The sequence below is a fragment of the Lagenorhynchus albirostris genome, chromosome 6, assembly GCF_949774975.1.
Source record: "Lagenorhynchus albirostris chromosome 6, mLagAlb1.1, whole genome shotgun sequence".
Lineage (NCBI taxonomy): Eukaryota > Metazoa > Chordata > Mammalia > Artiodactyla > Delphinidae > Lagenorhynchus > Lagenorhynchus albirostris.
Genome location: NC_083100.1, coordinates 46,988,026 through 47,000,234, shown reverse-complemented (window position 1 = coordinate 47,000,234; position 12,209 = coordinate 46,988,026). Strand labels below are relative to the sequence as shown.

The following is a 12,209-nucleotide window of genomic DNA, read 5'->3' as shown; positions in this document are numbered from 1 at the left end:
TTTGTTATAGAAGGGTACGACTTGGTAATAGCCAGATGGAGGAGATGCTCAGGGCAAGGTATGGGAGAAAGGGCCTGGAGCTTCAGTGCTCTCTCCTCTGGGGGCTCCACCCTCCCAGCACCTCCACGTGTTCACCAACTCTGCTCTCTAAACCCTGGAGTTCAGGGATTTTTATGGAGGCCTTATTATGTAGGCATGCTTGATTAAATCGTTGAACACTGGTGATTGAGTCCAAGCTCCAGCCCCTCTTCCTCCTCTACAGGGGTGCGTAGGGGTGGGGATGAAAGGTCCAACTCTTTGATCACGTGGTTGGCTCCTCTGGCAACCAGCCTCCTATCCACAGGGACTTTCCAAAATTCATCTCATTAACATAAACTCAGGTGTCATTGAAAGCAGCTTGTTATGAACAACAAAAGACACTCTCCACCTTTTTGGACCTTATCACATAGGAAATTCCGAGGTTTTAGGAGCTCTGTGCCAGGACTGGGGATTAAAACCACATATATATTTCTTATTATAAATCACAATGTCACAGTGGTATACTACTGTTAAACATTGGATTAAGAGCTCTAAGACCTGGATTCTGGTCCATTTACCAGCAGTGTGATTTTGAACAAATCACTTAATTTATTCCGGCCTCAATTTCCTAATTTGTGAATGAGAGAATTGTTTTAAGACACTTTAAAGAAGAATATCTGCTTTGAGTTCTGCTTTCTGATTGTTTCTCCTGGAAAAGGCTTTTGTCTCTAATGTACCTTCCAGTGGCAAAATTTTTGAATTAATTTGTCACATATGTAATGCTTAGTTTTAATGTGACTATTTAAAAAGCAGTAGGTTGACTTATTCTGATAATGCCAAGTTTGTCTACCTTATTAAAAACACTGTTTTACATGTTATAGATATACATCATTACAAGGAATCAATAAACCAAATACAACTATACACCAAACTTATAAATAGCTTTGTTATGCTGGACTTCATAAAAGATACTGGCTTTACTGAATGCTTTTTTCTGTGGATAACAGTTAATTGAATCCAAATAGCATTTTTTAAAGTTTTAAAAAATTGAGCTCTAAAAGAGCTATGCCAGCAGTACTAGAACAAAACAGTATTTAATAAATAATAAGGCCATAAAACATAGACTATAAGTGTTTCATCAGAATCCCAGAATAGGTAACAACCACCTGTTGATAAATTTGGATTTAATTACTCACATTCTTATTAAGACATATCTCAATATGCACAATGTAGACATTATTTGGAGTCATGATTTCCCTAAATAGATCTATATCCTTAGTTTATTAGTATTGATTTTATTTCCTTTAGTCTTAACAAATCAAATTATTCTATTTAATATAATATGTACTGTATTATGATGTAATATATATATTATCCCATGATAATATATTGCCACAATTTTCATAATCTTTGAAAAAGTCTTGCAAAGTATTCTATACATGACTATCAGCAAACTCCTATCAGCGTTAAAGATATATAAACTAATTGATTAGTATTTTTTACTTGCCTTCCTTTGTAGGTGCTTGGGTAAATCATGGCCGGGGAATGGTCAAGGAATATAACAATCATTTAATTTGGACATACGAGGCACCTCATTTGGGCTACTGGATAGCAGCTCCACTTCCAGGAACTAGAGGTATGGTAAAAATGAAACAAAGAGTAAATTTTTAAAAGTCCAAATAGTCATGCTGAAATTGATATTAGGAGATTCCTGTTTTATTCTGAGCATTGCCACTTACTGTATGACACTGGAAAAAGCTTTTAGTCTCTTGATCTCAGCTTTATTTTATTTTTTCCATGTGTATCAGGAAAGATTAAATTCCATGAACTCGAAGGTCCTTTATAGCTGTAATATCTGATGAATCTGAAGTATGAAGTGTATTCAAATCAAGAATTTCCTTAATTTACTTTTTATGAATAAATTCTACCCAGATCAGTTAGAGTTTTTGGTTGCAAAAAACAGGAATAGATTTTAGATAATTAAAAAAATGTGTTAGGATATAGGGAGTTTGCAGGATCCTAGGGAAAGCTGAAGAAGCAGATTATAAAAGGCAGGAATCTTAGAGGGCCTAGTTAGCAGACCTACTTGACTGTCTTTGGAAGACTGCTGCTTCATAACAGCTGATACTAACCCTTTGCAGTCCTTTCCTCATACTGTTCCTGACCTTTCTAGAGATGTGGAATTTAGATGGGCCCAGACTTAGGTCGTGAGCATTCTCCTTGGTGGGGCTGTGGTGCGGAGGAGGAGGGGCTGTTGAATAATAGCGTCCCCAGACTGTTTCCGAGATAAGACAAGTGATAGCTCAAATGGAGAGTGGCCTGACATATGCACAGAAGGTGGACAAAAACCAAGAGCTATCTGCTAGGAATGGCCTATTCATATTCTAGGAGAAATAAGTATTTCATTTTTCCTAGATTTAACATGGTATCAAATTATCTATTTACTTTGTACTTAAACACAACTCAAGATGTAGGATTTCTATCTCAAAATACTCAAACATTGCATGTTTACTCCATTAATTCATCTTAAAAAAAGAAATACTCTAACCTACTGTAGTGTAGACTGGTTGCATCATGGACCTGCTACCACTTTCTAGGGCATCTGGGTGTTCACTCGTATAAATTCTTGGCTTTCCCTGCTGCCAGCTCTGCTAAGTCAACTTTCCAGCAGTCAGCATCTTGTTGCTCTTGTCTCTTATCTCAGTCTGCCTTAACCTATGGGTTTTTGTCTATTTATAAAAACAAAACATCATCAAAAAGTCTACAAACAATAAATGCTGGAGAGGGTGTGGAGAAAAGGGAACCCTCTTGCACTGTTGGCGGGAATGTAAATTGATACAGCCACTATGGAGAACAGTATGGAGGTTCCTTAAAAAGCTAAAAATAGAACTACCATACGACCCAGCAATACCACTACTGGGCATATACCCTGAGAAAACCATAATTCAAAGAGTCATGTACCACGATGTTCATTGCAGCACTATTTACAATAGCCAGGACATGGAAGCAACCTCAGTGTCCATCAACAGATGAATGGATAAAGAAGATGTGGCACATATATACAATGGAATATTACTCAGCCATAAAAAGAAATGAAATTGAGTTATTTGTAGCAAGGCAGATGGATCTAGAGTCTGTCATACAGAGTGAAGTCAGTCAGAAAGAGAAAAACAAATACTGTATGCTAACACACATATATGGAATCTAAAAAAAAAAAAAAAAACATTCTGAAGAACCTAGGGGCAGGACAGGAATAAAGATGCAGACGTAGAGAATGGACTTGAGGACACAGGGAGGGGGAAGGGTAAGCTGTGACAAAGCGAGAGAGAGGCATGGACATATATACACTACCAAACGTAAGGTAGATAGCTAGTGGGAAGCAGCTGCATAGCACAGGGAGATCAGCTCGGTGCTTTGTGACCACCTGGAGGGGTAGGATAGGGAGGGTGGGAGGGAGATGCAAGAGGGAGGGGATATGGGGATATATGGATACATATAGCTGATTCACTTTGTTATACAGCAGAAACTAACAGCATTGTAAAGCAAGTGTACTCCAAGATGAAAAAAATAATATAAAAAAAAAACAAAGCTTTCAGTGTCATTTTAGTAAAGTTTAGGGAAAGTGTGAAAGCCGTATGCATATGTCATTCCTTCATCTTTAATCATGTGTCAGAGAAAATTCTTTTGGTTTATCTAGTGTCTCGGTTCCCAGCTGAAAGGCAGCTGCAACCTGGCTATTTCATGCTGTTCAGGAATAGTCCCAGTGCACACCCTGATCCAGGATGTGGATATTTTACATACATTTCTCTGTAGCAGTTTATCTGCTAACTTTGTTAGCAATTTATCTGCTAACTTTGTTAGGCTTTGATTTTTTTCTGCAATTTTAAAAATAGTTTGATATTTTCATTTTACATTTGACAACCTTTGAATTTTAAACCATGCAAGGTAACAAGACTTCTTGTTATTGAAGCTAAAATTTAGTATTTCAATAGAAGAAATATGAGCTATTAATATTAACCATTACGATCAAGAGGATGTTCTGTTTTTGTTTGAACTTAGTGCTTATGAGATTTATTCAGAAACCAGAGGGTGATTACTTTTGTTTTTCATGGTGCAAAATATCATGCAGTCTTGCCCGCTATCTGACCATATCCCATTCTAGATTTGCAACTATAAAATGATGAAAAGATGAAAAAGAACAATATTTAATACTTCAGCTAAATCCAAGTTCTTTCATTTCTAATAAAAATGACCTAAGGGGCACTTGAGTTTTATAGAGAAGTGTGCTTTCCACTGAAAATATACCTGAAGCAACCAATCTATACAAGATGACTATGAATTCTAAAAGCTGAAATAATTTTCTAAAATAGGTGGAAGTTTTGTTTTAGCTTGTATGTCAGGAACGATTTTGTGTGAATCAGAGTACTAACACAGAAGTGTGGGATTCCCGTTCAGTTTGAATTAGATACCTTCTAGTGATGGTTTTGAAAAATCCATACGAGAAATATGGATAACTTGATAACTTGACTGTAGTTCTGGCTTTGACAGTAATTAACAGGGTAAGCTTGAAATAGGTACTTACCCATCTGAGTATTCGTTTTCTCTTTTCTAAATTGCGGGAGTTGGATATGAGGATCACTAATGTCCCTAAACATTTTAGGATGCGAGTGTTACAGTAAACTCAAAATTGGTCCTATGATGGGCCAGTTAGTGTCTGGTGTGCTAGAGCTACTTTAGTTATAATTTGGTTAATAATATACTAAATCTGTTTTTAAAGTAAATCTTAATATTTTTTCAAGGAATTCTAGAAATCTGTTTAAGTGCAAGAAATTAAAATCAATTGGTTTTTCACAGATTGCTACAGGTAAATAGGTGGCTGAGTATAGAATTTATTAAACAAGTACCATTACTTTTTTTAAATATGCATTTTCAGGTATATTTGAATGAAAATATATTGTAATTTTCTACCTTTCTAACCCCTTTTGGGCATGCGCATATACACCCAGTGCGCCCACACACACATGCAGATGTATGCTTTTTTGCTATTGTCATACATATAAGATTTGGGACAAATGCAACAATGTCAGCCTCTTAATTCCAAAAGTGAGTTCTGTTGGAATTCTGTGGAGTGAAAATTGTTAGCATTACTCTATTGTGGAAATATATATTCAATATTCTTTTGGAGAAGAAGTTGAATTTCACCCAGTGAATAGCCGAACTTTACTCTGTTGCAGCTCTGGATCCTGAATAAGAATCTGTAGGGAGAATTGTTACTCTTATCTCTTTTTTGTTTGAAGAAATTTCATATTGTGCGATGCTGTGCTTGGTTGCCTATCCAATATGATAAACATTTTGTTATCAGTTACCATATAGGAAAGCATGGTCAATACTGAAGTGCCTGTTCTTCTATAACCTTGATGTTTCATTTAACAACAGTGGTATAATACAGCTAACACTTACTGAGTGCTTATCATGTGCTAAGCACTGTCGTAAATATTTATACGTATTGACCCATTTAATCTTGGTAACAACCCACATGGGTGAGGTATGACAGTTATGGACTGAGACACAAGTAAATGAAGCCTGCCCAATACCTCACAGGAAGAAAGGGTGAGGCCAGGATTCCAGTTCAGGCATTCTGGCTCTAAAGTCTGAATGCATAACCACAACACTGCTTCTCCAAATCCTTTAATATTACTATTACTTTAATCAACTTAGATGATGCAAAAGTTAAAGGATCTAAAGGCCTCATGATCCTTAGTCTTTCCAGTGTCCTTGGTGAAGCTGAAAGCTTCACGCTGGACATCATCTCATGGTCAAGATGACCAAAAAATCGGGTGTCTCATCACCTTGAATACATATTAAAATCCAGTTGATACTGATCTGTAGAGTTGTTGTTATATACATTTTTGAGCAAAATTAGGTCTTAGTGACGTTGAAACATTACCTCAAGATAAGTTGCATTTATTTTCGTGCAGAATATTCATAGCCTGCCCTGATCATCCCAGTGCTTAGTCTGCTTTTACTGCAGTTAAGCTAATTACAACAGCACTGTATATGTGTGCTCATTGTATATATGTGCTCATGAAGAAGAATAATGGCTCACCTGTGCCGCTGCTGGGTTTAGCTTGCTGGGATCATAGCGTCATCTTGTTCTGGAGTCCAGCCTGCAATTAAAAGTTGCAACTTTTAATTCCTCAGGTCCCCCAGTTTTTGCATTCTCTTTGGTCCTTTTCATCCCTGCTTACTTTGGCAAATTCTTTTTGGATTTATCTTTAAAATTTCTTTTTTAATCAAATGCAGCTAATCATAGTCAACGCTCACTCCATTCTATCTCAAAACCTCTTTGCACAAAGCTCTCGTTAGAAATATTTTCTCCCAGTTTATTCCAGCAAATATTTTGCTACCACATGGCTTGGGCCACCATTTTTATTGCCTCCTGCAACAGTTTCCTCACTGCCTGGCTTGGAAGCCAGTGTCACACATTTTAGGTTTTGTCATAGCAGCACTTCAGCATCTCACTGCCACTTTCTGCAATACTCAGCCATAAGTAACAAATAAACCTGTTATCTCAGCAGCTAACGATAGCAAACACTTGTTTGTTGCTTTCACTTCATGACTGTTGGGCTTGGCTTGGTTCGGCTCAACATTTTTTCTCGTTCCAGAACCTAGGTTGAAGGAATAGCAAAACTTTGGGATATACTATTCACATAATAGAGGGCCTTGGCAAGAGGACAGGCCATTCAGGCAGCCTCAGTTAAGATGCTCACATTTCACTGGGCAGAACAAGTCAATTGATTAAGCCCAAAGGGGGTAGGGAAAGTAATCTCCACCCACAGGGAAGCCTGCCATGGGAGGGGAGCAAATAAATACAACTGTGTATACACGTATTTAGTCTGCCTTGCCCAAGATAGGACATTGAAAATTTGACCTAAAATAATATATTTTCTCTTTATTTGTTTATTTTGAACCATTTAGGGTCAGGTATAAATGGAGATTCAAAGGACATAACTGCCTACCACACAGTGTTTCTTTCAGCCATATTAGGAGGAACAATAGTTATTGTCATTGGATTTTTTGCTGTACTTCTTTGTTATTGCAGGTAAGAACAATATTAATGTGTATGAACACAGAAACTATCAGACTATAGTATCATGTCAGTTCTGTGTATTACAATATTAGTAGAAATCAATGGTTTGATCTTTAAAATATGTAGATTAAAATAAAAATGGATATATTCTTAGAGTAGCATTGCATATATTAATAAACATATTATGAGACGATTTTTAAAAATGAAACCTTCTAGATAAGTTTTAAACATTTTTTTGCCTTCTCTTCTACTCTAGGGATAAGTGTGGTACTCCACAGAAAAGAGAAAGAAATATCACTAAACTTGAGGTCCTCAAGAGAGACCAGACAACGTCAACAACTCACATAAATCACATCAGTTCAGTCAAAGTTGCATTAAAAACCGAGGACAAGTCACAGTTATTCAGTGCCAAAAGCTCCTCATACAACCCTCAGAAAAAGGAACCATCAAAGGTAGAAGCAGAAGAAAGAGTTTCCATGGTAAAAACTCGGGACAGTTTAAAAATCTACAATGAAGATGTTTCATTTCTGTCAGTCAATCAAAATAATTACTCAAGAAACCCAGCTCAGTCTTTGGAGCCCAATGTAGGGTCCAAACAACCTAAACATATTAACAACAATATATCTTCATCTCTAGGTGATGCTCAAGAGGAAAAGAGGTATCTCACAGGTAGTGAAGAGGTGTATGGGCATTCTCACATTCCAGAACAGCTTATGCATATCTACAGCCAGCCCATTGCCATCCTTCAGACATCTGACCTCTTCTCCACTCCAGAGCAGTTACATACTGCTAAGTCAGCTACTTTGCCAAGAAAGGGACAGTTAGTCTATGGCCAATTGATGGAACCAGTAAATAGAGAGAACTTTACGCAGACATTGCCCAAAATGCCAATGCATTCTCATGTACAGCCACCAGATGCCAGGGAAGAGAATATCCCACTCGAAGGTCAACAGAGCTTGCCATCCCAAACTGCAGATTGGAGCCGGTATTCAAACAGCCTACTAGAATCTGTTTCTGTTCCTGGAACACTAAATGAAGCTGTTGTAATGACTCCCTTTTCATCAGAGCTTCAAGGAATTTCAGAACAGACCCTCCTAGAACTGTCCAAAGGAAAGCCCTCCCCCCATCCCAGAGCCTGGTTTGTGTCTCTTGATGGAAAGCCAGTCGCACAAGTGAGGCATTCCTTCATAGACCTGAAAAAGGGCAAGAGAGCCCAGAGCAACGACACGAGTCTGGACTCTGGGGTAGACATGAATGAGCACCACTCAGGTAGAAAACTGGAGAGGGAAAAAACGTTCATCAAAAGTATGCATCAGCCTAAGATCCTTTACTTAGAAGATTTAGACCTGAGCAGTAGTGAGAGTGGAACCACTGTCTGCTCCCCCGAGGACCCAGCTTTAAGGCACTTCCTAGATGGAGGGAGTGGAGCTATCATGGAGCACCCTGGGGAAGAGTCCCCAGGAAGAAAAAGCACCGTTGAAGATTTTGAAGCCAATATATCCCCCACTAAAAAAAGGGGAAGACCACCACTAGTCAAAAAAGATAGCAAGACTAATATCTGGAAGAAGCGAGAGGAACGCCCACTGATTCCCATCAATTAACAGCAAGAGTGGTTGTGTCTCTGCTGTCTCGTGCTGTTTATTCTTGCTTGTTGTTGTAAACTGCCGTATGAACTTCTGCAGAAGTTGAGACTGAGCAATCTCATGGTCCCTGGACATGTCTCAAGCAGAGTAAATAGTAAAATGGTAATTCAGTAGTGAGAGAAAGATACCAAGGAATGCTTTTTCTGGCCTATTCTTTTCATTTATTTTTGGGTGATGAATTTGAAGTATCCAAGAGTTCAAAATGTGAAATAGCTTCAAGATGTTAGTTATCCAAAAATGTTGCTCAGTCAGCAAGTTGAGTCCTGACTCTGAAGAATAACAGTGAAAAGTGTACTCCTAAAGTTGCTTCCAAAAATGTTGCTTCTGCTTTGATGACTACCCCTGTGAAATGTTTAGAAATGAAACTGTATTCTTCAGGCATCATATTCTTGTGAAATGTTACTATTATGTTCTCCACTGCCTATACTTGAAAATAACTTGATAAATATTCTGGATTGATGTTATTCTAGAGTTCAAAGGCCAAACCTCATTTTCTTTCTTTTTTAAAACAGCATGTGTATTGTTATCAACCCAAAAGTAAATTCCATACTCACATAAGATGGGCAAGAAGCTACTTGGTTGTTAGAGAGGGAAATGCCAGCTCTTTGGTTGTTTTTGGATAGAACGTGACAGAATAAAAAGGTGTTAGTTTATTTAGAAATCTGAGAAATGAATGCCCTGATACTGAATTTTTATTTAAAAATTTCTTACCCCCTTCCCCATCACCAAAAGTGAAGTGAGCTTAGCTGTCAAGGAAAACTTACCAATCTAAAAAAAAAAAAAAAAAAAACCCAAACATTCCTCCCCCCTCCCCAATTTTTAGTTTAAGACTCACTGATACATGTAGGCTAAAATCAGTTTTAAGGTATTTCTTCTATTTAAAAAAATTTAGTCACTTAAACACTATTAAACTTGATTTAAAAAATCAATGAATTGAAAGTTTCTTATGAACACTGAAAATTAAAATATGTGGAGCTAAAGGAAGTAAATATTTCAATATTTTCTGAAATGTCAAGCAGAAAAAAAAATGCCATTTCCCTGAGACTCAAAAATACCTTAATGATACTAGGTGTATATCCAGATCTTTTTTTTCAGTTGACATTCATAAAAAATGTTTGGGAAAAACAGTTTCAATTTCATGGGAAAAGTAAAAGATTTTTCTTAAATCACTTAAATGCTTTAAGTTATATAACATTTTTTCCAAGTTTGGAAGTCATATATTCATATTCTTTTCATCATAGCAAAGAATTCAGTGTGAACACATTCAACAGCTCTTTTTAATTATGTGTTTTCAACTCCAAATTATCATTCATATGTCCTAAAAATGAAGCTCTTTGTTAATTAAAATCAGCTCATCCCATTTTTCTTAATTTCCATAAAGACAGATGTCTGAAGCAGCTTCCCCTTTCCCCTGGGGAAAAAATGAAACTAAATTGCTTTATTTCTCATGCCCTACTAATTAACTTGGAAGCAACGTAGAGACCCAAGGCACATAAACAAGTTGAAAGAACTAAAATTAGCCACATTAGCTTCAGTCAAATTATATAGATATACAACAAAAGGCAACAGCTTTTTCCCCAAGACAGTAGACTTCAGCCAGTTTTTTCCTGCAACCATTTCTGAGGCATCTAACATGTCAGATATAACACTCCTACCTTTCTGTATTAACCCGAAGAATTTAAGACCTAGGCAGAAGTTTGCTATATTCTACCCCAATCCATGAAACAGATAAATGTTTTGGATAATACCTAGATTTACTTTTTTTTTGGGGGGGGGAGTGATAAGGTCCAAAATTAGAAGCGGCTTCTTATTGGTTTACACAGAAAGATGTAGTAAAAGCGGCATAAATGAAAATGATTTGGAAAAGGTTAAGGAGTTAGTGCTCTGCTGAAGTGCCTTTGATATAGACTTGCTTTATTAGAAGGATATGATAACATCTTTCTTAAATGTGCATTTTTCTGTTAGCCAAATTAAACAGATGTGCCGTTTTTATTAATTAAAAATATAGACCTCGTGTTTCACGTTGGAACAATGAATTTTGCATGCCAGTGACATCTCTTTGTGTGTTTAATTATTTTTTGAATCCAGTTTATATTGATACATTGTTTATGTTGGAATGAAGTTAGAAACTATATAGTAATATATTGCACTTCAATATTTTAAGTGTATATTTTCCCCACCCTTAAAAATGTTTAATCTCTTATCTTGGTAATGGAATACACACATTGATATAAGGGTATACCATTCAGGTATGCCACTTACTCATTCTTGTGTAAAGGAAATGAGAAGATGTATCCCCAAGGGCTTTTCTAGAAATACTGTTTTTGGTTTCAGAATAAAGTCTTATTTTTTTATACACTGCACATTCTGTTCTCAATTGGGAAGTATAGGCAATTTATCTTTTCTAATGATCCAAACAAAATGTGAGTAGTTCGCAGATTTCCTGTTAAAAAGCTGAAGCCATCTACTTTTTCTTAACCCAAGTGATAATAAACCTGCAATATTCACAACTTTCTTAAAATTTTTAAATTGAAAACCAACAGTTTTTTGCAAATGAAAACCTTGAGAATTTTGGTCACAAATGTTAACATCTGTGGATCCTTTATATATACTTTGGATATATCTTAAAGGCAAAATTATCCCTTAATTAACTGATGGGTTCATTTACTAAAGCACAGCTATATGTATTTTTGAATACATATTATGATCTTGAATTTATAAAATCCATTTTTATGACATTTATGCAGTTGTATAGGGATTACGCCCTTTTATAATACACAGTATAGCACGAAGGTCACCAGTATTGAGGAATAAAAGCACTTCTTTGCTTTGGCAGTCATTTTCAGATCACTTTCTATGTGTTTGAATCCTCTGGTATCAATACATAGTATAGAGTTTTAGGGGTCTGTGGGTCAAATTGTGTCCCTCAAAACTTCCCAGGAAGGTGAAGCTCAAAGTTACGTATTCATTTATAGGGAATGAAGTACTCATTTCTCCATGTACTAGAGTTGTAAAGAATTTGACTATGTTAATTTCCATCTCAGACCTAGAGTTGACATTTTGCTCTCTTGTTTCCAAGTGTTTCTATCTTTTGTATTTTTTCATCAGAGGAATCTCACATTTCAGTGTACTTAGTGCCATTACTAGGATATTTACTGCTGAAAACTGTTAACAATCTGAAGATTTGAAAAATGTTAAACGTAGTTCAGTAAAGATAATAAAATAAATCTAAAAATGTACTTGATGCATTGTTTTATTTTGGGTAAACTATGAAACATTCCTTCCCAAACTGTTGTTTAATATAGCGGATATTCAATTATTTTTTCATTACACTCCCTATAGTAAAATAAACATTTGAATACCCTTTGTTTATATAATGAACTTGATTTCTCTTTGTATTTCACGTTCTCCAAGGTTCACATTTTTACTACTAAAGCTGAGTATAGACATTATTTTTC

At 36.3% G+C, this 12,209-nt stretch overlaps 1 protein-coding gene across 1 annotated transcript in view; it reads left to right on the top strand.

Annotated features, from left to right (window-relative positions):
• FAM171B (family with sequence similarity 171 member B) overlaps window positions 1–11,990 on the top strand; it is a 66,205-nt gene extending 54,215 nt beyond the window's left edge. The window contains exons 6-8 of the mRNA XM_060152488.1: window positions 1,538–1,654; window positions 6,997–7,120; window positions 7,365–11,990. Of these exons, the coding sequence (XP_060008471.1) occupies window positions 1,538–1,654; window positions 6,997–7,120; window positions 7,365–8,709 (1,586 nt within the window). The 3' untranslated portion in view covers window positions 8,710–11,990. The remainder of the gene's footprint in view (window positions 1–1,537; window positions 1,655–6,996; window positions 7,121–7,364) is intronic.
• Window positions 11,991–12,209: the final 219 nt, after the last annotated feature.